This window comes from Amblyomma americanum, chromosome 7 (assembly GCF_052857255.1).
Source record: "Amblyomma americanum isolate KBUSLIRL-KWMA chromosome 7, ASM5285725v1, whole genome shotgun sequence".
Classification (NCBI taxonomy): domain Eukaryota; kingdom Metazoa; phylum Arthropoda; class Arachnida; order Ixodida; family Ixodidae; genus Amblyomma; species Amblyomma americanum.
In genome coordinates, this window is record NC_135503.1 from 86745039 (window position 1) to 86772778 (window position 27740).

At 45.2% G+C, this 27740-nt stretch overlaps 1 protein-coding gene across 1 annotated transcript; it reads right to left on the reverse strand.

Moving 5' to 3' along the window:
* LOC144097313 (uncharacterized) lies at positions 1–27405 on the reverse strand. Its single transcript, XM_077630055.1, has 6 exons — positions 27203–27405; positions 12110–12177; positions 8653–8799; positions 7183–7230; positions 1610–1756; positions 1–147 (listed from the first exon to the last, which is right to left on the reverse strand). Exons 1-6 carry the CDS (start codon positions 27366–27368, stop codon positions 61–63), a joined length of 663 nt encoding a protein of 220 aa, XP_077486181.1. The 5' UTR covers positions 27369–27405; the 3' UTR covers positions 1–60.
* Positions 27406–27740: the final 335 nt, after the last annotated feature.

Consider the following 27740-nt stretch of genomic DNA (forward strand, 5'->3'; position numbering starts at 1 on the left):
TTGAATGGTGTAGATTACAAAAAAAGAGAAATAAAACAAAGCAGAAAGAGTACGTACCTCTCAGCGCCAATATCGAATAAATAAAGAACGGTGAAAGCATGTACTTGCCTCTATGTGCAACAAGTACTCGTGCATGCAGGTTTCCAGCTGGAAAAAGAAGAGGCAAATATCGAACTGGTCTTTCCGGCCAAGGAGGTTTCCTTTTTAATTGCAATTCTTTAAAAATATCCAAAGCCCTTGGGCATAAATGTCACGCAGAGAGTCGTCTTTCCGACCTGCTCCGTAAAAATTAGAGCCCTTTCCTCTACCATAATAGGATGAAAAAACAGGAAGTGAGCTCAACTGAACAAAGTACGGTCGGTAATGAGTTTAGTGTTTCGTTCATGCAATGAGGTTGGCAGGAGCTCAATCAATGCCACATTACGTCATGATCTCAGCATTGTGCTACCATGAGAATGCCTCCGACAGGATTGTTTGCGATACAGTGCTGCAGTGCCCAATAGCTAAATGGATTTGCTTTAGTGGATACCTTTAGACAGGATAAGTATTTTAGACCGAACATAACACATCTCCGCATTGAGCTACGTACTGCAATATCGGTATCTTTGTGGCTCTATGCTTTCCACGGCTGGATTTGATTTTACGGCATCATTCAGCCCTGATCTTTAATTTATACCCTTTTATTAAGTGACTGCACCGCTCGCAAATTTCCGCTGCGCTAGGTACACTTAACAGAGTCTTAATTTCATTTAGCATTTGCTGAGACCACAGACAAAAAGTGGCGGACGATTTAGCGCGGTAAGTTCAAATCATAATTAGGTGCGCTAGCGCTTCGGTTTTCCCCTCGCTTTAGATTCAAGGCAGGCTTCAAACAAATAGTGGCCAAATCGGACTCATTCCTAAGGGTATGACACGATAGCGCTAAACACTTGATGCCCTCATATGCCGAACTGGTCGCTCTCTACTTTAAATTCATAGGTGCCTGGGAGCCCTCATACTGCTCCTGGCTATGTGGTGCCACGGTTAAGCAATGTGCCACTGCCCTGCGATGGTAGGTGCCGCCACCGGTGGGGATTGGGCGAACCAGGTTGCAAATCTCAAGGTCATGGCGAAAGGCTTCGGACAAACAATGATGACCGAAATCTCAGGTTGAGTGTTTTAGTGCTAGTTCACTAAAAGAGTATTGTACTGAAAATCCGGAGCAGTTAAAAGCGATGCAATTCGCCGAAGTGATTCCGGACATCTCGACCGATTCCCGCTTGTTAGTTTAGCTGCATCATCAGGAGGGAAGAGTTCATTGTCAATAGAACTTTTACAGAATTAATGTTCTAGTTTTATCGCGTGGGCATATTATCTGCTTCGCAAGCGATCGTTAACAAAAAGTGATGCATCATAATGATGTGGAAGTTTCAAATTCTCACTAAAATAAAAGAGGGCCGACAACAGGCTACGCTCGTACACTCTAAGCACGGATACGCCCATATGAGAGTAAACAAGGAGTAAGATGTTCTTTGGGGTGCACCATTTTATAAAAGGGAGTGCACTAGAGCACAGCTTACTCTCTTTTTAATCCTTTCTGTTCAGAGTGCTATAGCTGCCATGCGCTTGCCTTTTGCCTGAGGTCCGTGTGGCGTCGTGTGAGGATATTGGCCTCCTGGGTAGCGGTGCGGAAGGCTGCTTCCCTGTCGCCTTCCGGCGTGTCCGGAAGCGCCTCGCGGAGGCAGAGCGCCCGCTTCGCCTCCAGGTCGAGCTTCTCCTGCAAACGAACACATGTCTCTCTATTGCACGTTCCCAGCCTGCGCCATGGTGGAAGCACTTGACAAAGCTGAGCTGGAAGCTGAGCAGTGCTGTTCTAACTTGCCCAATCCGATACACTACGTAGGAGATGCCACGTACGGTCCTACCGTAGCCGATTCTTATATCATGGCACTTCACCGTGAGCCGACCAGGACCAGGTTATGGCGCCTGGCTGCTGTCCCGAAAGACGCGGGTTCGATTCCGGCCGCAGCGGTCGGATTTCGATGGAGGTGAAATTCTAGAGGCCCGTGTACTGTGCGATGTCAGTGCACGTTAAGGTGGTGGAAATTTCCGGTGTCCTCCACTACGGCGTCTCTCATAGCCTGAGTCGCTTTGGGACGTTAATTCCCCATAAACCAAACTATTAGTTTCGGCAAAAAATGTGATCGTTCATGTGAATTAGAGAAGAAATAAATAATATTTCTTGAAAGAGCAATGCTAAGCAGCACGTCACCCGCCATTTTCATGGAGAAAGATATTTCAGCGCCAATATATTTTTGTTCCGGGTTTCTAACGATATGGGCATCTTCGAAACAAAACTTACTATACGACCCCTTGCGTGTCTTTTTGGAAGATGCCGGCCGCGGTCTCTCGATTTCATTGTTTTGAACCGTTGCAAGCCCTTACGCAGAATTTTGTATACACACCGGTAGGAAATTAGCGCTTTGTGTTTCGCATTGCCGACGATAATAATTGTCGTGGAGATCGGATTTTCAGAATACCTAAACTATCTAAGAGGCAGGAGAATTAGATGTTCCCCACCACATAAGAGCCTAACACAATAAGAAGCAGTTAGTTGGCGGGAACATTCTTTAACCTACATATACTTAGCAAGATGTATCCTACACAGTATATGAACACATTCCCGTGATGCGGGCCAACCCCCACGCTTTACCATATAACCTGGGAGTGTAAGCGAAACTACACGTTCCACCAACACAAAACCCCGAGTGCGGAGCAGTGGGAGAGCCGGCTCACCATCTGCGAGCTCGCCACCCAAAGGGCAATGGTGCAGCACGCAAGCGAAGCAGCGCGACTCAGTGGAGCCCTGGGCTAGGCGCCCAACCCTGTTTGAAGGTCAAGAGTGTGCGGCGATGAAGACGAAGACCGAACGCTAAACTCTTAATTGACCAAATAAAGTTTTTCTTTCTCTCTCTCCCTCGTCCCCTCCGCATAACTCGAAATCAAGTCTAGATGATATAACGACGCAGGCTATCAGCCATGCCCGGAGTACTTGTAACGCCTGTTTCACACGCAAGCGAACCGCTCGCGAATGCAGCCGCCGCGGCGAATACACCCTTTCTCATGGCGCGTTCACACTTGGACATTCGGCGGTGAGAGGAAGCGGAAATCCGCGGCCGCCGAATGCTGTCTCGTTCACACTTCCCGGACCGGCCGCGGTGGCTCAGTGGTTAGGGCGCTCGACTACTGATCCGGAGTACCCGGGTTCGAACCCGACCGCGGCAGCTGCGTTTTTATGGAGGAAATACGCTAAGGCGCCCGTGTGCTGTGCGATGTCAGTGCACATTAAAGATCCCCAGGTGGTCGAAATTATTCCGGAGCCCTCCACTACGGCACCTCCTTCTTCCCTTCTTCTTTCACTCCCCCCTTGTCCCTTCCCTTACGGCGCGGTTCAGGTGTCCAAAGATATATGAGACAGATACTGCGCCATTTCCTTTCCCCAAAAACCAATTATAATATATTATAATTATATACACTTCCCGGCCACCGCATCGCCGCTCATCGTCTGTGTGTCGTCTGCTCACGGCGTACACAGATGTGGCAAGAGGTTAATCGATGCTGTCTACATACCAAAACCTTATGCACGCTTGCGTACGCTAAATGCAGCTATTTTGTCGGACGTTACGACATTTCTAACATTCTCACTTTTTAAACGCCCAGTAGCGCTATCTGGTGGTTAGGGCAGTAACCATTGTTGTCAACAACTCAACGCCCTTTTAAGCCTAAAAGGGAAGAATCGTCACCCGAAATAAAAATTAAAGCAAATTTATCGCTGAAACGTTTTCTTATGGGCGAGATAAGACAAAGCGAAAGACCGCTGGCTCTTTTATGGCCTGTGAACGTGCTGAAAAATGCAGTAACAGCGACGAAAATAGTCCGAAGCGAGGCGTCCTGCATCGAAGGACGCCGCCATGTTTGTCGCCGCGGGTACTCGCCTTCGGAAGCTCCAGCGGCTTGAGCGGCGAGGTTCGGGCAAGTTGAAAATTTTTGCGGCGGCGACGCGGCAGCACCGCATCTCAGCCAATGACAGCCCGGCGTTGCCACGCGAGTTTGTACGCTGCACGTACGAACTTTTGTTTAAAAACGAAATTGTATAAAGTGCTGTTTAATGCTTAAAACGCAAAAGTTATATTTATTTAAATAAACTGTGAAAAGAAATGACAACATAATGATTATATATTACGCTTTTTGGTGTTTGCAGGCCACCAAAACCGGTTGCAAGCGCATATCTTTTGCCAGCCACATTAATTTCGAAGCGGTGGGAAAAGCGCAGCGGCGATGCATGGGAAACGAAAGCTCGCGAACCGCTTCGCAGCGCCGCGCCGCTGTTCGCCATTTCGCTTGCACGTGAACCGCCCTTAAGGCTCCTTTTAAGGCGAAAACCTTTAATGGCTCATCGTTGTCCGTCCGTTCGTCCGCGAAATCTGTTACACTATAGCTGCCAATCAAATGGCGTCGATTCGATACGAAAAACGATCCTTTTGTACGGCGGGATTCGAACCACCACCTTTCCGATCCGGAGCCGAGCATGCTAACGATTACGCTACTTCTTGCCAACGTATAAGTAGTTCTTCTTATCTGCCCATTATTCCTAGTTGCATGGGCCAGGGACACACTATTTTTCATTCTTTTTAACAGTCCCACAGTCATTTTTGCCGAGCGTAAGGGCGCTGGAGAGTGTTTCCAGAAAGGTGTCGAATGAAACGGATGTCTCCCGAACACCCTCTAGTGTCTCCGGCATTTAAGATTCGCAAACAATTGTGCAGTTAATTAACATCTTAACCCCACATCAGTGACACAAGCAACAACACCGCTCTAAAGGCTTTCGCTTCCCCGCACTTTAGGTCAACAAAGCGCCCCCCTGATTTTTTATTTGGTCAACTAAACTACCCCGCCGCGGTGGCTCAGTGGTTAGGGCGCTCGACTACTGATCCGGAGTTCCCGGGTTCGAACCCGACCGCGACGGCTGCGTTTTTATGGAGGAAAAACGCTAAGGCGCCCGTGTGCTGTGCGATGTCAGTGCACGTTAAAGATCCCCAGGTGGTCGAAATTATTCCGGAGCCCTCCACTACGGCACCTCCTTCTTCCTTCCTTCTTTCACTCCCTCCTTTACCCTTCCCTTACGGCGCGGTTCAGGTGTCCAACGATATATGAGACAGATACTGCGCCATTTCCTTTCCCCCAAAAAAACCAATTATTATTATTATCAACTAAACTACAAGTGCAGCACACTGTAAATAACATTTTACAGTGTCAACGAGAAGCTCACTGCTTAATATTTTGTGGAGCTTCATTTTTCCGAGCAGCGAGAAAGCTCATTGTCAAGCACGGAATAGAGATGAACGATGTGCGCACAACTTTCGATGAACCACATACACGGGAGAAACACAAGGACTGGTGCAACTTGTGTCCTTGTGTTTTTCCCGTGTATGTGGATCGTCGAAAGTTTTGGCACATCGTTCATCTGTATCACCATGCACCAACTAGGCCCAACAGAAGTGTTATTCAAGCACGGAAAGTTGCGTTTTCAAAGCATTGTACAGGCCGCGGTGGCTCAGTGGTTAGGGTGCTCGACTACTGATACGGAGTTCCCGGGTTCGAACCCGACCGCGGGGGCTGCGTTTTTATGGAGGAAAAACGCTAAGGCTATGAGATGTGCTGTGCGATGTCAATGCACGTTAAAGATCCTCAGGTGGCCGAAATTATTCCGGAGCCCTCCACTACGGCACCTCTTTCTTCCTTTCTTCTTTCCCTCCCTCCTTTATCCCTTCCCTTAGAGCGCGGTTCAGGTGTCCAACGATATATGAGACAGATACTGCGCCATTTACTTTCCCCCAAACCTATTATTATTATTATTAATATTATTATTATTATTATTATTAAAATTATTATTATTATTATTATTATTATTATTAATATTATTCAAAGCATTGTGACAACGGAATTACCGCTAGAGCCCACAAGAATTCGGCTGCAGAGCTGAGACAGGTGTACTGGGTAGCATGGAAACGAAAATGATATAGATAGAATTGTCAATATAGTTAGAAGCCTTGCAGTCGCATCTTTTGTGCCCATAATGCCTTGCATCTATGTTCCTACTTCAACTTAAATATTTTGAGCTACACATGGTAGCTGCATCCGAGCTCAGTAGATGCAGCCCAACGACTATAATAATAATAATAATTGGTTTTGGGGGAAAGCAAATGGCGCAGTATCTGTCTCATATCGTTGGACACCTGAACCGCGCCGTAAGGGGAGGGATGAAGGAGGGTGTGAAAGAAGAAAGGAAGTGAGAGGTGCTGTAGTGGAGGGCTCCGGAATATTTTCGACCACCTGGGAGTCTTTAATGTGCACTGACATCGCACAGCACACGGGCGCCTTAGCGTTTTTCCTTCATAAAAACGCCGGAATAATTTCGACCACCTGGGGATTTTTAACGTGCACTGATATCGCACAGCACACGACCGCCTTAGCGTTGTGCCTCCATAAAAACGCAGCCGCCGCGTTTTTATGCTATAATAATAATAATATTAATTGGTTTTTGGAGAAAGAAAATGGCGCAGTATCTGTCTCGTATATCGTTGGACACCTGAACCGCGCCGTAACGGAAGGGATAACGGAGGGAGTGAAAGAAGAAAGGAAGAAGAGGTGCCGTAGTGGAGGGCTCCGGAATAATTTCGACCACCTGGGGATCTTTAGTTCTAGTTTTCATAAAAGGAGAGTGCAAGCGAATATTGTAGTACTTTCAACCTATTTATTGAAATTTATGTTTATGTATTTCTCTTTGTCTTTTTATAGTGTTATATATAGCTCAGACTGATAAAATACAAAATATGTAATCAAAGGACAACTTCTACAACTCGTTTCGAGTTCTGGGGTCCCACCTGTAAAAAAACAAACGTGCACCTATCTTAAGTTAATAAACGTTGATTGATTGATTGATTGATTGATTGATTATAAGTGCGCGCGTATTTAACTGGCCATCATATCGGCGCTATTTAGTATAAATGATTGAGTTGACTGACGCCGCGGAGTTGTGCTGTGGTACCGTCCACTACGGAGTACCATTCGCATAAAATCGTTTGCCTCAAGAATAGACCGTACAGGGCGCGGTTTATTCTCAGGCAGCAACAATGAACTCACCTCATCAGAATCTGGGAACATCACGCTGTCCGCTATGCACCTTCGCACCTGGAATGAAAATAGTGCAATTTATGAGCACCGTGGTTAGCGCTGTAGAATATGATTTTGCTTACAAGCGTTAGCGTGCACAGGTGCCGCAAACTGCAGGCGTCAAAGCGCATGTGCTGTTTGCATCTGGCGGAGCCAATATAGATTAAAGCTTTGCTAAAACTATATTGTTTACGAGAACTCTAAAACAGCGCGAAATAGCATGTCCTGACCTTAGACCCTTGATCTTGCGTCAAATGCACACAGTGCTGGTGGCCGCATTTCTACTCTCGTTAAGTGAAAAATAAGGAACAGTGGTATCATGCAGTGAGGTTTTGGCGCACGCTAATGAAACATTGCGGAGTGTTCAAATAATCTTGCGGTCGTCACTCGTGCCGGAAACTTTCTTAAGGAATCTACTTTTTTAAACCCAGAGTTACCATCGGTTGGTTTTGAAATCTCTTGACTTTGGTTGCTTCTCTTTATTTTGTGCTTGATATTTTGTTCCTGTGATGTATATTGTACATTTTTTTCGTGTGCTCAGCGCTGCAAATTGAACCTTGAGGGCGTATAAAAAAAAAGAAACGGAAAATTTTGCGTGCACAATCGACTAATTACTCATCAAACAGTGTGCTTTTTGACAAGCCCTGGTTTCACGCTAAAAGAGAGCATTCTATTTTACCCACATTCACCGCTGCAGCACAAACATAAAGCCAGACTCTCCAGTCGCAATTTTGAGTGACTAGCAAAGCGAAATGATCACGGTGCAAAAGGAACAGCAGCTGCAATAAGGCACTTGTCAGTTCTGGAGAAGAATAAATTGTCAAATCATAAAGCTCAACGATAATAGCCATGTAGCACAGTGCTAAGGCTAACATGAAGCATTAAGCACGTATGCACTCGCCGATGCTAAATTTTTCTGCGACCCCTTGTGCCTCTGCTAGAACAGAACGTCGCGCAAAACAGGAAAGAGAAAAGGCTTAAGTTGTGCCTCATTGTCTGGCCCCATGAGAGAATTCACACCGTATGTGGACGACCATGGATGACATTAATTGTCGGCGGTGTTCTTCGCATAAAGGCCAAAATTCTATGAATAAAGAAGGTTTGCTAAAATTGAACAAATATTTGGCTTTCCGCTCGCAAATAACTCGGACGAGCCGATCATGCGTCACCCTTTCGATTGGGCTGTGCCGGCAGCTCCTGTAAGACTCCAGTTTCATAAGAGAATGATAAAAAATACGCTTTGAGTGCTAGCGCATCAAGGAACACGAAGACAGGAGCAATGCACTGCGCAGAGACAGGACGCCGCTGATCAATGATGCTGAAAAATTTTCTTCAACCACTTCCGCTCTTCGTTTTGTGGTGTAGCAGAATTTTTCTCTATTAGCTTCCATCCCGACAAGGTGATATGCGTTGCACCGAGGCGCGGGAAACCTTCTTCACCTGCGTCACTGTCCAGAAGGCTGCGCTGCTCATGTTGGTGGCCTCGACGACGATTCGGCAGGCCTCCCTGTCTCGCTGCGAAGCCTCCACGGAGGGTAGCACAGCCGCCATGCACTTTGCCTTGTGGACATCGTACGAACGGTCGCGCTGCATGTTGTAGTTGACCGGCGTTCGATGTAGATGTTATTATTAGTTTGTGCAGAACGCACCATGATACAGTCACCAAGGAAATTTTTGTGCAGGCATCCTGAGCTTGAAAATTCACATTTTTATGAGCTCATATTTCTGGCATTGCCACCAGACAAAAGAAGGCGCATATGATCTAGAAGGTTATTACATGAGATAGCTCCTGCCTTTGAACCATTGTGAGAATCTTCGTATTAACTGTTCGTTTTATATTGCGAAGCAGCGACACCCCAGGAGATCGTTATGATCCAGGTAGAGACTGGGGGCGGATATCCACTCTGGAGTGCTCTTTGTACTGCCGATAACAGACCGCTTCCCTGATTTGAATTACCTTCTTACTAGCTATTTACATTCAGCAAATTCTCCTCATCTTATTAAAAAAATCGTGGGCGTTTAATGTGATGTTCCTTCATGGGCTAGTCTAGAGTGCTTAGAGAAATCCCCCATGGCGTAGTAGATTTCGAATACTGGTGTAATTATTTATCACCAACCACCCAAACTAATCCAGACGGATACAAAGGTAAAGTAAACGTATGATCTTGCATATGTATTAGGCAGTCCGGAGGTCCCTGTACAAGTACACTTATGGAGAGACAAAATGAGGGATCCGAAATAGACATCAACAATGCAAGTGCTATAATTTCATTGCTAAGGAGGTACCTGAAAAGTAGTGCGGTACTTCCCAGACCTTGGGATGTCAGGGCAACGCAGAGAAACTTGAACACCTGTTAGGTGTTTGAGACGCTTTTGAGGCTCATGGCGCATACTTCTCTACTTTTTGAACGCGCTTTGCTTTTCATGGCAGCCTTTGAACCACTGAGACGCATTTTTTGTCCATGCTCTCTATATCCAAATCCACTGTGTGCTAGGATAAACAAGCTCTGCATTCGCGAGTAACATTTACAACCACCGCTCTCTGTTAGTCGATAATAGCACCTCGATCCTCACGACCACAGCACCAAAATTTCCAATAAAGAAAGTGGTATCGAAATCTTCCTGTTAAGTTTGTATCCTGGGAGAATGGGTAACACCGCCGCCAGATGTTTACAAATGTGCCACTGTGACGAGACCCACGGATATCGCAAAATCATGCTACGTTGGGTAGATTAGAGATCCGATGCTCACTGCATTGGAGAGTACTGCTCTGCCTTCTTGTAAATGAGAGCTTTCACTGAGCCTGGAGCATGGCTGACGCTTCAGAGAACGACCAGCTCGCGGGACCAGTTAACAGTGCAGAAGCATTTGGAGTTTTTTTGAAGAGGCTGCATATGGAATAATTATAGTCACGAGAGCAATTGAATCATCGATCAGTTACCAACTTCCCAGAACGGCAGTTATGGCTGTATCTGGAGAGATTACAGACCGTACCAGGCATTTGCACGAAAGGTTGATAAGCAGATGTTCATTCTTTATTGCTCGACATTCATTGATGAAACGCTTCGAAAACGGCTATTGAAGCTGTTTAGTTAAGTTTTGATGGGTGTTCTTCATGGAGTAAAAACATCTGAACAAGAACATAGGCTGAATGGTAGCACCGCATTAGAAATTACTATTGTACTTAGGACTATAATGCAAAGTTTTACTTCAGGATGTTTTCAAGCGAGATATTTAATGGTGCAGCGGATGGAAAAAAGTAAAACGTTAGTACTGCGTACTGTCGCGTAGTTGGCAAAGCGAGGAATTCAGAAGTTTTTTTTTTTTGCGGAACGTAATCATGAGCTTTTTGGCTAATAGGGAAGCGCAAGATGCTTTGCCCAGCTTTTTGACTTGAAACTACTCTGCTGTTTACGAGCTATAGGAAACGCCATAAATGGCAATGTTAACCGTTGAGACCTTAGGGTATACGAGCGCGACTGCTCTCGCTCATGAAGCTGGAAAAAAAATGAGTACAGGTTCTCTACTTCTTAAGAAACGGCGTGGGGTATTTGGCGGAAATCACACCCACTGGCAACAAAAGCAACCGATACTTTCATAGAATGGTTTTGTTCTACGAATAAAACTAATTGAAAAACGAACAAAGAACATTGCACCATTTTCATTGAGAAACAAATTTTATATGGGATTCACTTTTCATATTTTAAGAATTGTAGCCCGTTTAGAGTTATTTTCTCTGCTAATTTTAGTGTTGAGAGCTTTCATTTTATAACATGACCGGTGAAAAGTAATAGCGGACACCCTGTGCCATGAGCGCTGATGATATGGGCCGTTCCCCGCCCCCTCCCACTCCTCGTTCTGCTCGCTGGAAAAGGGAGTGGCCGTTAGAAAAGTTTGCGCGATTTCTTTCGTATCCTACCACGAGCAAAAGAGAGCAAGCACTCCTGTATAAGTGATAAACGATTACCGGAAAGGTGTACTTGCCAGACGGCCGTCATTTGCCGTAAGCTCATATACATTGCACGCGTGAGATTTCCCCGCGGGTGCCTCCTGAAACTTTCCGTGACAATGAGTTTGGTTGTTTAATGTTTTCTGTAAGCTACTGCTTTTCCGTTTTTGCCTATCTGAATGCTTCTTTTCCTCTGGAGTCTTGCTTTCAGGAATGCTGTACTTGTAGCTTAAATTAGGTTTTATTTCGAACCTAATCAAGGTTCGGTCTGTGAAAAGAGTGTTTTTTATCGCGGATATTCAATGACGTGCCTCCGTGTTCCCTGCCGTGAAAAATCAGCGCAGAAAGGGCTTCTGAAAAATCTAGCATTTTGCCCATTGCTGACTCGTGGAGGATATTAAGACAACAGTAAAATCGTTCCAGCAAACGGGTCGAGTAATGTCATTGCCTGTCGCAGCCAAACTCATTGGGAATGTGTCTGGCTGCAAACAATGTAGTGATCGTTATGAGAGTTTTGAATATCGTCTGGAGTGCACATGTTCGTAAAATGGTTGTTTGTTTGCTATGTAATGCTGGTAAGCTTGTGAACTTCATTGCAGATACAGTGCTCGGCTCTCGATATTCTGGTCGATTTAAATATAATTGCGTGTGTATTCACCTCCGGATATTAAAAGTTACATCACGAAATTTGCAGGAGCGCTCTTCAAATGCTGTCAACTCAGCTACTGAGCAGTTCTACTTCCAACGTCCTTCTCTCTCGACAACATTGTTCTTCCCATATTTGTTACTCTACGCACTTCCAGGCTGCAAAAACCAGAGGGCTCGCATATGTTATGATATAAGGCGGCAGCGATGGGGAGAAACTCTTAGCTCTTGGAGACACCGTGCTTCTACTCAGAATGGCTTACTAGCAGGCAACGGTTTTTTGAGCCCTGTAGAAAGTCTTACCTCCAAAGCTTCCTGGGCGGAGATATTGTGACATGCCATGTGCTTCATGCGGATTTCCTGGGGCCATCCTGAAAAAAAAGCGAAGAAGGAAATAACGTTTCCCAAGAGAAAAGAATACAACGTACACTCTCCTAGACCCATACAAGCTAGAAGCAATATAGAACGTTGAGTACCACATCACACCGCATTTGGACCGGTTTTTGCTTGAAAACATTATGCGCAGCTCGGACGTAAAAATGTCAATTTTAACCTATTGTTTTTTCTGCATCATTCACTGCTGAAAGAAAATATGCGCCCCATGTCTACACAGACGGAGCTATGTCAGCACACTAGCGGGCGAACGTTAACACTTTGTAAGTAGATTTTCCGTAATTGTTAACAATAATCAATGAATCAAACTTTATTGCATCTTGAGTCAAGGATACGCATCTAAAAGCTCCTCAGCGGCTTCTCGAGCTAAAGATCTCTTTGAGGTAGACAGTACAGCAAGATGACAGTCAGTGGATTCCACTACACAACAAATGGAAAACGCTTCTAAAGTATAATGTACTTTCAACGAAATAAAAACAAAACTAACAAAAATACGAGTGAAGTAGGTATCAGAAGCATAATGACGGCTTAGCAATATGAGCGAATGCAGTCGGAAATGAGAGACATTTATTTCACACGTGAAAAAAAAAATGACTGGCGGTTTAGCATTGCTAAGCACGAAATATTTTGCGAAAGTACAGTGTTTTGCAGGCGGACACAAACCGCCGCATGCCTCAAAGCGCGATTGATTGGTCCACTGACCCAGGAGAGCCAGTTATGCGCCTTTCCTTTCCTCAAAATGAACAGAGACTAAACTTTGCGACCCGCCGCTGTGGCTCAGTGGTTAAGGAGCTCGGCCACTCAGCCGGAATACGCGAGTTCGAACCCGACCACGGCGGCCGCGATTCGATGGAGGCGAAACGCAAAAGGCGCCCGTGCGCTATGCGATTTCAGTGCTCGTTAAAGATATCCAGGTGGCCGAAATAATTTCGGAGACCTCCGCTACAGCTTCTTTCTTCCTTTCTTCTTTCACTCCCTCCTTTATCCCTTCCCTTACGGCATGGTAACGGTGTCCGCCGAGATGTGAGACAGATACTGCACCTTTTCCTTTCCTAAAAAAAAAAAATTCTGAAATGCGCAGTGTGAGAGTGCCCTGACCCGCCGCGGTGGCTCAGTGGTTAGGGTGCTCGACTACTGATCCGCAGTTCCCGGGTTCGAACCCGACCGCGGCGGCTGCGTTTTTATGGAGGAAAAACGCTAAGGCGCCCGTGTGCTGTGCGATGTCAGTGCACGTTAAAGATCCCCAGGTGGTCAAAATTATTCCGAAGGCCTCCACTACGGGACCTCATTCTTCCTTTCTTCTTTCACTCCCTCCTTTATCCCTTCCCTTACGGCGCGGTTCAGGTGTCCAACGATATATGAGACAGATACTGCGCCATTTTCTTTCCGCCAAAAACCAATTATTAGTATTATTAGAGTTTCCTGCAGTTTAACGCGAGGCGTGCTACGCTGCGGCGATAGCCTAGTGACACACCGCGCATCTTCATTGCAATGTCGTACAGCCATCCTGCTTCGCGAAATGCTGTGCAGGCCAAGAAGAAAAAAATACATCGTATTTATAAAGATCCGCCTCAACGTCCAGAAATCGTATCCCATATGGCGTCAACGGTAAGTATTTCTTTATTGTACGCTGGAGCAAGTCCCAAAAGAACAGCGCATCCCAGCAATCAATAAAGACGTGTTCTATTGACTCTGGTTTTTGCCACAACAAGCAGTGAGCACCCCATGATAAAAACAATCCCTTCTCCTCCATCCATGTCTTAACCGGCAACGTACCAGTGTGCAATTTCAAGAAAAAAACATCTTCACGCCCTCTGGCACTTCAATTTTCCTTACTCTTTTTAAAACATTTCTTCCTTGTCCTCCTCCACTATACAGAGATCGTTATATTGGTTCGGGGAAGACACAGTCAAGCAAATCTTTTAGCAATTTTTTACGCGTGACAGTTTAAAGGTATTCCAAACTGAACTGAGATTGCTTCAAAGAAAACATATTTAAGCTGCGTGAAGTGTACAAGGAGCTATGTTTTGGAGATGAAGTTATCAAATTGATGGGAGAGTTGCGTTCTTTGAAATAGTTTTGACTTTCTCACGTGAGTGAAACACATGTACGCTCGTGATGTGTGAGAGTGCAGCGCAGAACCTATGTTTGTGATCGGTCGTAAACTGTCAAAACAGGCAATAAAGACACAAAAAAATACAGCAATCTGTTCGCGCCGCTGCGGTTTCGACTTCCAGTTGTGGATATCGACGTGATTTTTTTCTTCCTCTTTTCTTCTATGCTCCCGAGGTGCACATACAAGATAAAATTTTGAGAGGCTCTTAACCTCCTTATTAGTGCTATTGTACTAAAAAAAATTGGTAGGGTTTTAATGTCATTGAATTGAGTAGACGTGCGAAAGCATGTGTTTAGCCTACTCGGCTCATGGTTTTGCTTTTCTGGGTCGTCGGCACGTCTGGCGACGGTTTTAGACTTAGGTGAAGCTCTGATCGAGATTAAGATGATCGGATCTGTTCGTGCCGCAGATGGCAGTTTATGAACACGACTACGTGCAATGCACAGAGCGAGAGAGAGAGAGTGCGTTGCAGTTTAACACAGTTTAACACGAGGCGTGATCGGCTGCGGCGACAGCATAGTGCTCTCGTGGAGTGACCAGCGAAGCTGATCTGTTCGCGCCACAGCCCCAGCTGGCGCCAGGCTCGTCCGAACTTACCCGAGCTTCCCACCATTGGCTGCAGCTTGCGCGACGTTCCTCCGAACTAGCCCGAGCTTACCCGAGGTACTCCGGGGCTTCACCAAATTTTTTTATTGTCGTAACCACGCGAAGTAGGGCTTTCGCACTGAAAGTATATCTTCTGAGCTATCTGTGGAAATAGGTTGATTATTGACTGCACTCCCCATGCATTTTTAAAATACAAAAGCCTTGGATGGCGTGTAACAGCTCCCAGTGTGCTCCCTATACTTGCCGCGATATCAGGCGCTTTTATCGCATTAGCGTTTCGTCGTTAGGAGATACTCAGGGCAGGATTCCCTGCAGCGCATCTCAACACATGCGTTAGCTTCAACCCTTGTCAAGGTAAGCTCAAGAGTAACGCGAGGCCTGTGGACTGTCTCTATGAGCTACGACAGAAGATCGGCACGAAATAATTATGCTTAGGGCAAAGCACCCAATGCACCGCATTTTTCGTACGTGGAATGTGTCGTCAGCAGCCTAGCCGGTCTTGTGTGCCATACAGGGGTGAATATGTTGGTGACGTTCTCACAGTCACCTGTCGCGAATTTATCGCTCGGCGTAATTCAAGCGTAGTCAGGAGAATCTTGAAGATGCTGGATGCTTGTATTCGTTTGCTTCTTCATATTAAAAATGGGCTTTGTTGACAACAATATAACACAACAGAATGTTTGAGAAAACCGCACACTCAAGCACGACGTTTTTGTTGCGCCAGACTGGTCCGGTACCCTGCGCCCAACCCAGCCACTGGCACGAGCATCAGAAAATGGCGATTGTTCTGACGTAGGCGAGTAGCCTTTATTCGCTACGAGGCGTCAGTTATCTGGAAATATTCTTGCGATTATTTTCTTTAGGTTCCTCGAGGTTCCTCGCCCAAAACGTAAGCCTTGAGTTCGGATATCACTTACTGTCGGTCTCTTGTGGATGTGGGAAAGGGAGAATTTCTTGCAATTTCCTCGTGGTTAATCCGCTGCTCAATTTTTTATTCGTCCTTGTGGAATGTCTCACTCGCTCACTACTCGTCCACTGGCGAAAATTTTCTGTGCATTTTAGAGAACCTATGCTGCACAAAATAAAGCCGATAGAACTTAAACTAGCTCAGCCAATTTCAGACATCCGACATAACATACCATAGTGTAAATGGTACAATGAAACAGCAAAACAGTTCAGTGAACGCCACACATTTTGAAACAATGAAGAGAAATTCTGGGGAATATGGTCCGATTCCCATAAGCTCTGTAAAGCAGGTAGCTTAATACCAGAGGACGAGTTCGGAGTATTGCCGCCGCCAAGAAAAGCTAAAGGCGTTGTCATTCACCATGAGAGCGGAACGGACAGCAGGCTCAGTGACACGTGCGAAAATTTGCATTTTTATTCAACGGTGTTGAGAACTAAAAACGCCGTTTATATCGTAATTATGGGGGCATCAGTATCATAGAATTGCTATGACGGGCCATTGGGTGGTGGTTCTTGATTATTGCGCGCTGAAAACTGCAACACTACTGAAGAAACAAGAAGACTGGCACGTTCTGCACGTTATTACACTACTGAAGAAACAAGAAAATAGACTGAAACAAACGGAGCACTTCGTTTGTTTAAGTTTGTTTTCATGCTCATCAGGACTGTGTGTTCTACCGCGCCTTAACAAAAGCCGTAGCCTATATTAAATTAAGTGTTAAGTAAAAAGATTAATAAATGTGTTTTTCTTCTTGTGTAGATTAAACCCTTCACTCCGAAAACTGCCCTACTTGATAACTTCGAATTTACGGGTGGCAGTTTAAGCGAACGCGGCAGAGCAGGTTGCAATTTTTAGCAACATCGTGGAGAGGCCAGAAAATGGTCCCGTGCACAAATCGAGAGCTGCAGATCTACTCGTCTGTCACGAAGTGAGATCTATTCCGCAACGGTGGCCTAGTGGTTTCAATGTGTTCCTCCTATGCAGGAGGTGCGAGGTTCGATTGTTAGTGTCGCCAGGTACCCACCGATTATAATATGGCTAGAAGGTTTCCGTTGGCCTGGTGCTCTGCTTGCAAAATGCTTGCGAAATGGGTCTTGGACCCCGCCTTTAAAAGACAAAAACTCTTTTTGCGAAGGCACTCTTTGACCGCAGATGCCTTCACGCTATTAAAATTTATCATCATTATCGGAGTCGGACCTGTTGGAGCCGCCTAAATGCAGCAACGGCTGCAAAGCTGCGTAGCATAACCAATCACCGCTTGTCCCCCTGTCGTTCTCTTCTCTCTCTGTTCCCCGCGCTGTGTTTACCACCAACCAACGCAAACCGCTGCCAGGGTGAACTTGGTTTCTAGGACAAAAGCCTCTTTCTAATGGTCATCTTTGTAGGCGTGTTTCCTAGTCCCACTCATTGTCGTCCCTTCGTGCCATGCGCAGCGCTCGTTCCATGTCCTTCCTCTATTCTGCATAGTTCCTTACGTACTGTGTAATCATTATGTTTAATCACCAGCTAGACAAAATCGCTAGCATAGTAATATGGCTCTTCTCGCACCTATACTTCTGACGGGGCGTATACAACCAAAGCATCCTGTATTGATTGATTTAAGATGCAGGAAAGTGTTAGAAAAAATTCTGAAGTAATTATTGAGCTTTTAAGTTACAAAGAATTCTAAAAGACGATGTAATAGCACACGTGACCAGATGACGGTACAACACTGGACATAAACTTTATATGCATAAGATCGGAGGTGCGGCTTTTGCTGACCGTTTTAATTGTTGAAGGGAACTACATGAGTTTCTTGATGTTCGTGTATCTCAATGAAATCTTCACAGGATTTCCTCTCTATGGTACTGATTATTCTCGAAAGATCTGGTTGCTTTGCGGAGCTAGATTCCAGGGCAAATAAACGTTTACGTTGGCGGTTTCTGTAGGGACGCCACAAACAGTACCGCACACATATGCGAGGCCCACTGAAAAAATTTGGCATTATATTCAATAATTAAGGTGCTTCATGAACGAAGTCATGAGTAGAAGTTGTTTTTGGGCCTTCAGTGCTCGTACGAGAGTTTTTACAGCACGGTTTGTGACGCCAACACTGAAGCCGGTGTGCTGCAGCATATTGCCATGCCACCGAGTTTTCGTTTGCCGCTTTCGCTTTTTCGAGGTTATATTTATATATTTTGAAAACAAATTTTGGTAGCCCAGAAAATGGTGAATTAAAGATATATAACGCGAACATCAAATTGAAATTAAAGAAACAAAAAAAAACTCTCGAAGATGCCCTTCAAGGAGCGATACAGACAACGCCAGACGTCAGGTTTTAGTTAGGACTGCACGCGCGGCTTGCTTTTTGTTCATTCTGCGGGAAGTGACCCTTGTGTTTTAGCTGAAAAATTGAATGCAAGAAGTTTCGCCAGATTAGACGAAATAAAACTTGGTTTCAGAAGCTGACCTGTAATAGACAAAGCCTAAAATATTCACAGTGCCGGGGGAAGTTGAGGTTGATGTTGAGGTGGTGATTGCCTTCAGGTGAGATCAGCCTTATGTTATATCTGCCGGATATTACTTCGGCGCAGCAATACATTAAAAGAGTGTTAAAAACAAGATTTTGCTCTACAGTGTTATCACCTAGCCAAGCATGCAAGCACACGCTAGAGTATTTTTTTTTATATCGAAGGCTTGCCACGTGGCGTAAAATTGGCTGACAATAGCAAAAGTAGGTCGTGGCGCCTATTCTTTTCAAGAAACCTGAGCAGGCTCCGGCCCTTCGCGCTCTTCGTAAGCCAGAAGAACAGGTGCTCCCTCTTGCAGCTGTAAGTCTGACTTCCAGCAATCGTCTTCTTCTTGGGTCCTGCGTTTCTTGGGAAGTTCACAGCAGGTGGCGAAGTTCCACCTCAGCGGCCGGCTCGGAACACTTCGGATATGTGCTGAGCTCTGCATCTTCTTGAGAGCTCCTTCGGCATGTCACACACGGGTAAGGTCCACCCGAGCTCCTATCCTTCTAAGGGGTACCTCCTCCAATATCGTTAAGTTAGGAGGCAGGGGGTAAGTGCACAGGGAAATTGAAGAATGTGTACTTCTCCTTATAGAGAACGACAAGATGAGAAGAGCGGAGCGGAGATCAAAAGGAAGGCTAGTGGCCGAGGCATTCGTTTTTGAGGTTTGTTTTTAAGGGTGCCTGCGTCCCTATGTCGAACATTCTGAGCATCTTCTTGTGCCAGATGTATATGGGTGCGTTTCTTTATTTCCGTATTAAGGGAATGTATCCTCAGGAGACACGCAAGAGTCAAACTGTCATTGTCACCGTTTGAAGTGCAGCTCAGTATTCTCAAAGAGTGTAAGAAGGGGAGCCTCCTTCCCAATTGATCGGTTCTCAGGAGGGTAAACATTGTTCTGCAGAAATACGTGTGCCACCCCTGCCTTCTGGAGGGAATCGAGGAGGACTAACACGCTCTGCAGAACCTGGGAAGGCCTGAGTGCTCCTTCGGTGACGTCACGGAAAGAGACCCACGGTCGCCGCCACTCACGGCTGAGTTGAAAGCATCGCGGCTCGAATCACCTAGCAGCAATAAACATCCGTTAATCAATCAATAATTTTCAATTAAAACATTAAAATGAAGAGCAGACACTTTACGCGGCATTTATTTAAGTCACTGGCCGCAAACCAGCTTTATAATGATTGTATAGGTACAGATGTCAGCAACTCTATCGCGTTGCGCTTTCTCGTCTTTCTCAGCAAACGTTTTTTCTTTATGCATTACCTTAAATTAATTTACCTATGTTTTCAAGCTTTTCCTTCCTTACTTTTTCACGGAGCACGGCGATAAAGAAAAATGAAACACACTCGATTACTTTTACAGCCACGTACGTGTAGTTTTACTGGGGCCACGTGTATTTATTATAATTGTGATTATGCTTTAAATGAATAATGTCGCTTCCAAGGAAAATATATGCACTTCCGCAGCGCACTAATTTACAACATAACAAGCAGAAGAATCTGCTTGCAAATGTCTTCGTTGGCGGATTTAGGACTTTGAGTTCAGCACTGCTGTTCGAAAGTGTTCACAAGCAGCTCCATCACCGCTTTATTGCTGTTTTGCTGCAGTTAGAATAGAGAAACTGGCGCCCTGTTGTCTTATCGGCGTGTGTACAAACTAAGCTCTCATACTAAGGTGAGCCGTTACTGCACCTGTATATTTTATGCATGGTGCATTGTCTTGAATGATGTGCTCTAAGATAAGGCGTTCATTTCTTTCAATAGCATAGCAGAATGCTGACTGCTTGCTTGATGAATATTCCGTCGTCTTTTAGGTTTAGAATCTTATTCGCTTTCATGCTTTTTATGGAATACACGGAATACTTCGGCAGACACTTCAAGTGCTGTTTTCAAAGCAGCAGCGTCAAGACGCATGCACTTCGAGTTGGGGTAATTCCTTCAGGTGCTTGCATTAGAAAGATTGCATGAGCATATACTAAACTTTGATGAGATTGTGCCTGTGCGCAAGCGGTGCAGCGGCGGTATGCCCTGTAAGCTCGTCGGTGCGGGATTCCTCTCGCGTGAAGTCGGCCTCAATAAAGTGAAGTTCGTAAAACCTATAGGGAAGTTAAATTTTGTTAAGTAGCGGCTGTAACTTGCAAAAGGAGTTACCTCTTTAAAGGCTGCTTTTGTTGTTTACTATTCTTACAAGCTTCCTGGCTTAAAAGACCATTTTTTAGAATTCAACGCTTAATGTAAGTGCATTATATTTGAAAAAACTTAGTATTCGAAGAAGTTTAGAAGCTCTTAGCCTGGAGCGCAGTGGCACAACGAAGTTGGCTTTTAGTATCGCCCTAATTCAGGCGTTCTGTGCTTCTTCATCCCGTGGAGACTTGAAAAACCTACATTTTTGGTCTTAATTTTGTTAATTTTGTTATTTGTTAAGCCTATCCTGGCATAAAGGTAACCCCCATTCGTTAGAGTGTAAACACTAGCATATCATCTCGACGGACACACAACCGCAAGCGCAGCGCAAGGCGCGGACTCTACATGCACGATCAACGTCCAGAATAAAAGTGCGTTCGGACGCGTGTCGCGGCACGCCAGGCTATCAAGATTTTCCTGTCTTCCATTGACAGAGTTTTAAGTGACACGTTCGAGAAGAACAAAGTAATCAAAGTTTTTAGGTGTGTAAATAATTTTCTGGTTATTTTAAGAAAAAGTGATCCCTTGACCTACTACGACACTGTTGTGCAAGTTTTAAACATTTTGAGACAGTTTGGAAGAGGATTAAAGTTTACCTCTGAGGTTCCGAAGGATAAGAAGTTGCAGTTCCTGGAACTTCAGATCTCGGTTCTAGAAGGGCTGGTTTGCTGGTGCTATAAGCCTCGCGCACGAAAGGAAATGTGCCGTATGATTCAGCACAGACCAAGACTGTGAAAAGGGCTGTCGCAAGCATGTGTTTTGTAGAAGCTATTAATAAGTCGTGTTGTCATGCTGTTCAGGAAAGCTTCGACTCACAGATTTCTAGGCTGCTATCAGCCACTTTCCTTTAACCCTTTTATCTTCAGTGGCAGCAACAATCTTGCAAAAAAGTAAGAACAAGGAAACAGCAGTGGATGCAGTAGGTAAGGAAGGGAATTAAATGAGAACCAAGAAAAAGTCTCAGGTAATTCTGTACTCTCAATATGTGGCCCACAACTTTAAAAATTGGCCAACAAATACCAAATTCCAGTTGTGTTTTCAGCACCATGCAAACTGAAAAGCCTATGCACTAGGGTGAAGGGTGAACGAAGGACGAGAGAATGCCTAACAAATCACAAATTCAGATATGTTGGTTGCAAGGTTGGAATAATTTATGAAATACTTATCACTTGCGGAAGAGTGTATGTTGGGCAATCTGGACGTTGTTTAAATAAACGCTTACGGGAACATGAAAGATGTCTTGAGCAGGGCACTGGCATAAACTTGGTTGTTTATTGTAGGTCTTCTGATCGACCGGGTACATGCGCACCGTTACTAAAAAAGACACGAATAATCGGAAGTGGCAATGACGAGTCAAAGCGGGTGTTGATTCAAGCGTTCCACATCAGGAAGTAGGGGTCCGATTGTGTCAGTAGCCCTTCGGTGAAGCTGTACTCTAAAGAGTATACGTTTTTAGATAGGCTTATCTGAGGAGTTTTTGTGATCTACAGCCTCCCCGGCACTGCGCATGTACGCAGACGTTGTCATGTGTGCAGTTTCTGCGCATGGAATCGGTGTATAAAATGACAGTTTTTTCTGACTATAAAAATTAGTTGAGAGTAGTGCTCTTTCATGCCTGTGTTCTGTCCTCGTCCTTCCTTAGTTGTTTCACGCTAAAAGTTCTCCTTTTTCATCGTTTCTCCTGAACCGATTGCACTGTTGGCGCCGTCGTCTCCACTCGGACTTCTCCGAATAGATGGAGTGAACCATTCTATACCTTCCGGTCAGCATTTTCAACACGCGCGCGCCACTTCGTAGCTTCGAGACATGCTACATTAAGGAACTTCTCTGCAGGTCTCTTTCGCGTGACGTAGCGCGGGGAGGAGGGGAGGGGGAGGAACAGCCAGAAGTCCTGAAGTTCTCCAGAGGGTGTTGGCAGGACCCTCCGCTCGAGCGACAAACTATTGTAAAGTTAAAAACCAAGGGAAGAGAACACCTTCTTGGGACACACTTCACAGTACCGACCTTTCCGAACTTAATAGTATTCCGTAAACTTACTCGACTCGAACAGCCACAGATGAACGAGTGGATAAAGCGCACAAGGTGACCTTTTAAGCACATGTCTTGCAAGCGATCCAGTACAGTGCTTTAAAGAACGCTATCATAAGCTCTATTAATGTCAAGGAAAATGGCTACAGTTTAAAGGCCGAAAGCACTCCATGTTCAATATCGCTTACGTGGTCCACGATGCTTTCTTGAGAACGCGAACTTGTTCGGAATCTACCATGTACAATGGAAGTGCCTTGGTTTCCTCTAGCATCCATGTTAAGCGAGCACTTTCCAGCTTTACGATCAGCTTAGCTACACAAGATGTGACAGACACCTTTACCAAGCCAGTTCAGTCACAGTGCGCTGGGATACCCGTTCTGGCGGACAGCCGGCTGTTGCAACACGAGGACTTAAAGGGGATTTTAGGCATAGTTGCATTTGTGCTACATCATCGTGATATATGTCAACAGCCAACTTCAACCTCTGGGTAGCAAAAGGGCATTCAGGGACTTGTTGCTCACACAGAGACCGTTGTTTAAAACCTTGGGCAGGGGTCGCTTATCTGATCCTCTCTTTGGCGTCTAGCGTAAGCTCCGCATGACGCAATTCCTCAAGAGTACTCTTCCAGCTGAGAGTCTCTCAGATCTAGAAGTAGCGCAATCATAAGATCGTACAACCTTGCACAAAAGTTTTCGCGCCACATGGTTGGCCAGTCAGCCGGCAATAGGAGCACCTAGGCGTCCCTGAAGTTAACTATGTTTAGAGGGTGACGAGAACCTTTGCCTTCGACTCTGAAGACTTTCTAGTAGTCAGGGCCACCATAACGGTCACATTGTGCTGCTCGGAATCAAACTATTTGGCCCAAACGCTTTTAAATAACGCTGTACCGCGTCGTCAATTACAGACATGTATGACTCCAATAAGCAAAGGAATACGTCATTCAGAACCAACCAAGGAATAATGCATTAGTGTGAGCAACTGGCGCACTTGTTTTCTTTTCCTAAATTGGTTTCCTCTGGACAAACAATATAACAAACTTTCAAATCGAATGTATAAATAGCGGTAGTCTCTCATACGTGTACGGGCTTGACATCGACGCATTACTCTTGGTGGGCGATTAGGAAACATAGAGTAAGACCTTTCGAATATATTTCAGATTAATGTGCCGACATGCATAAAAATTCCTGGAAATGAAACAGTGCCAGAACAAAGCGTCTTGCGAAAGCTTGGTCCGCTCTGCCGTAATCAGCGTTGATGACGTGCTCTTGCAGTCATGTGGATAGATAACAGATGTCATGTTATCAAAAACCGGTCATCGAGTGCCAATAGATGGTGTCATTTACATGAATCAGACAGTAATGTGCTAGAAGACATACATTCACCGAAAAAAGTGCTCGAGTGTAGGTAGTCGCATGTTCCAGAGCATCGGTGTGATGTCATAAACCGTCGTTTACATTCAACGCCTCAGTCGTTTGAGAGGCGTCGCGTGGCCTGACCAAGGCATTGAAGGCAGGAGACAAGGCGCTTCAGCCGTAGACCCCCCCGTCCTGCTGGCATGAGGTTATGCCATATGTGCCTTAGGGATCTGAAAGCATGCGTTTAATTTTTCACAGTATACGGAGAAAACTTATCTCTTTCAGAAACCTGTAACAGTGGAAAGCAAAGGGGACGCGTGGTAAAACACACATAGATGGAAAGGATGGCTACCAATAATTTACGAAAATAGATTTTCTGAGGCACAAAGATGGCTGTCACGGCATAGTTCTCTGATGGCCGCCATCACTGGTGGCCATCAGAGAACAGGCGGCTGATGTTAATTTCTTGCGTAACTTTTTTTCAGACGACTGGTTGCAGTCAGGATAGTAGCTGGTTGTTAGTAATAGCAAGCGTGGTAAACGACGCATGCGCAGGTTGGTGGTTTTATTAGTGCAATAGGAAAAGGAGCCAGCCGCACTGCCCGCTCGCCGTAGATTTTCACGCTGTTGTCACGTCGTGAATTCGTATTCGTCGGCACTTGCGTCGTCAAAGCAGCAACATGCACTGTAGACGCACTGTGACACAAATTTCAGCGAAGTTCCAGCTACAACATATTCTTGCTTGAGGTTTCATGTTCTCAGAAAATGCACTGCAGATACAATTTTACTTCTTCCAATCTCGTCCGGTAACACCAGCGGAAATGCAGTTTGATCACATTTTGCTTTAATACGTCACTTTTTTTTATGAATTTTTTTTATTTTGATATCCAATCCTAAGGAATCGACGTGCCACCATTAACCGTCAGATGTTCGCTGCCACGCGAGCTTCGCTCGGTAAGCAAATAGGTTAAATACTGCGTATTGCTGTAATGACTTCGCTTGTGTACTAAAGTGATCCGTAAATTCTGTGGTGCTTTTCAAGAAAATTTTCATCCGTTTCTAGTGGAAATTAAATATATGCCATATCAGCTTGGGGCCATGGAATGGAGCGTGCTTCTCCATTTGCACGATACTACTTTGCAACGTTGTGCGACGTTTGTCAAGATTTTTTTCGCTCCATATTGCTGGCCGGTTACCGAAGCGGTTGCGGTTCACTAAGCATAGAATATACCGAAGCACGAGTGGTCCAATTATTGAGTCCCATTCATACGAAAACAATTTAATCGAACTGAAATTGATGGCCAGTCTCCTTATTCCAGTAGTCCATTGTATCTTGCAGCCGCTTAGTGGAGAGTCGCCCCGAGAGTATCTTCAAAAGCGACCACTAGGCGGCCTTCAGTGGCGCCCCTACATGCAGCGCACTGGGAGCAAACACGTATGGATTCTTAGAAATTCGACAACCTATTGACCCACGCCGCTGTGAGGAGAAAAAATTGGGCCACCCCGAGCAGCATTTAAAAATCGCGCAGTCACGCTGACAAGGAAAATACATACGCTGACCCGCGTGTCATGTAGCCTCCTCGGGCTCCGCCCGCACTGGGAAGCTGGAGGAGCGGAAAGCTGCCCATGCCAAGGCGGACTGCAAAACTATATCCCATATGCGTACTAGAGGAGACGACGGCTATATGTTCATTGACATGACAAGATTTTGTCGGAAAAGCACCTCGTAATGCAAACTAAAAGGTAACACATGGTCGGGTGAAGTGGTTCATGGCTTACCTGCTGGTAAGCGCCGGAAAAAAAAGCTGAGAAATAAGTGACGTTAAGCAAAGCGTTTAAGAGACGATTTTGTCTTCAAAGTAGATCAGAATGCATCCTAAAATGTAAGACATGCTCAGTTAAATGATAAACGATGCGCTTGGTATTAATTTTTGGTTTTAGAAAAAGTCAATCAAATTTTTAGTTGAACAATGCTTTATTTGCCGTCTCTCGCGTTCGAAAATGTAACAGCAATCTATTGCGCCATCCAGTCGATTTAATCGAGTGATTATTTAATTGTGCTTTTAACTGTTGTCGCAGTACTTGCTTTCTCGGTTAGGTGGCGCCGCGATTCATGCTTCTAGGCGGCGTCTGCTCAAGTGCGCCTACTGGATTGGGTTTGGGAATACGCGTCCCGGCCCGCACGGGGCAAAGAAGGGCACGAGAGACGATCACGTCAGGTGACGTGTGAATAGTGAAAATAATATTTCGTGCCTGAAAATTTTAAATTGTGACGTCTCTTGACGTCACAAAAACGCCCGCTCGCACGTAACGACAGCGCTCTGGGCATTCTCATCTCTGTTTGCATATACCGTCTATAATTTTCTGCGTTTATGATCCGCAAACCTTTTTATTCATAAGGATATGAAAGTTATGACTCTGACTTTTGTTATCTTTAAAATCAATCCTGTCGTCATCTATAAAAAAGTGGATGTAGAAATCGTCATTACTTATAGTGTGCAACAGCTCAAAATAAATACTCTCTGATACTGGCCATTACGTTATTTTCCTTCTTAACAAAGCGAAATTCAAAAAAGCTACATTTGTATTCACCTACGTCTCTTGCAATATTGATTTAATTTTGGATTACACATATTTTTAGAGAGGTGATAATCGTCCGAGTGCTCCTCTATAGTTTTTGCAGCTTCTTTAGTGTTTAGGTGACTTGGTGTTTCTTTATTTTTTGAAGAAAGGAAATGGCGCAGTAACTGTCTCAGATATTTCGGTCACAGAGAAAGACTCTCTCTTTTTCTCTCTTGCGTTTCGCCTCCGTCGAAACACGGCCGCCGCGGCCGGGTCCAAGCACTCAGTAGCATACGGATCGTTTTTTTTTGTTGTCGCTCCTAACAAGAAAATAAAATAACTTGTCTAATATTCTTGGACAGAAATTTGGAAAATAAGAAAACTGTGAGATACTGGTACAAAATATTGAAGCAAATGATCCATTCTTGTGACATGTAGCAAAATTTTTCTTTCACAGTGTTTTCATCCCTCGCAGCGAGCTGTAAGACCACAATAGAAAAGCAATGTGAAACGGTTTTGGACGAAAGCAAAAATGTTATTAGCAAAAAAATGCAAGCCTGCCGACGGGAGACGTGCGGATATATTGACTGTTACAGTTAAATCTTACAATATATGAAAAAAGTGCTCTCATAGACTCTTTCCCTTTAACAAATGTTTTTGTCCAGAAATTGTTGAGTGTGATTCCGCTTACGTTCGAAGAACTTCATGCCGAAGGGAACCGCCGGTTCGAAGACGGACTTGCACGGATAAGTGTCGCCGACGACGCCCTTACCAGCCTTGGACGAGGCTGCGCTGGCGCCCGACGAAAGCCACGCGGCGAGGAGAAGCGCGTGTGCTGCTGAACATGCGTGCACCATGTCGAACCCGGAGCTAATCCTCCGCACTCGAAACGGCAGCTTGGGCTGCAGCAGTGGCGAAATTCCGGGCAATCGCGGAAAGATGAGAACCGGAAGCCCAACGACGTTGCGGCGACCTCGTTTCGCTTCTCCTCTCTCTGACTCTCTCTTTCGTAACCCTCTCGTATTCTTTTTTTCAGCGTTGCGTTTCTTTTTAAGTTGTCTTTTGCGAATCAGTAAACTATAAAAACGGCTAGACGAGCTTGCCTTGTTCTTTATTAGAAAGTCGACAAAGCGAAGAAGAGGCGCGACAAGCGGCTTTATGAAAGCCAGCATTCGAAATTCAGAGCCTTCTTACGGTTTTCCAAAAACAACAGGACTACTATAGACAAA

What these genes read in the sequence shown, in the direction of transcription:
- LOC144097313 (XM_077630055.1), bottom strand. Translation starts at nt 27,368, where the DNA reads ATGGTGCACGCATGTTCAGCAGCACACGCGCTTCTCCTCGCCGCGTGG. An exon ending in CCTTCTGGACAGTGACGCAG is followed by an intron (nt 7,231 to 8,652) that starts GTGAAGAAGGTT and finishes TTTTCATTCCAG; the next exon opens with GTGCGAAGGTGCATAGCGGA. An exon ending in TGTTCCCAGATTCTGATGAG is followed by an intron (nt 1,757 to 7,182) that starts GTGAGTTCATTG and finishes GTTCGTTTGCAG; the next exon opens with GAGAAGCTCGACCTGGAGGC.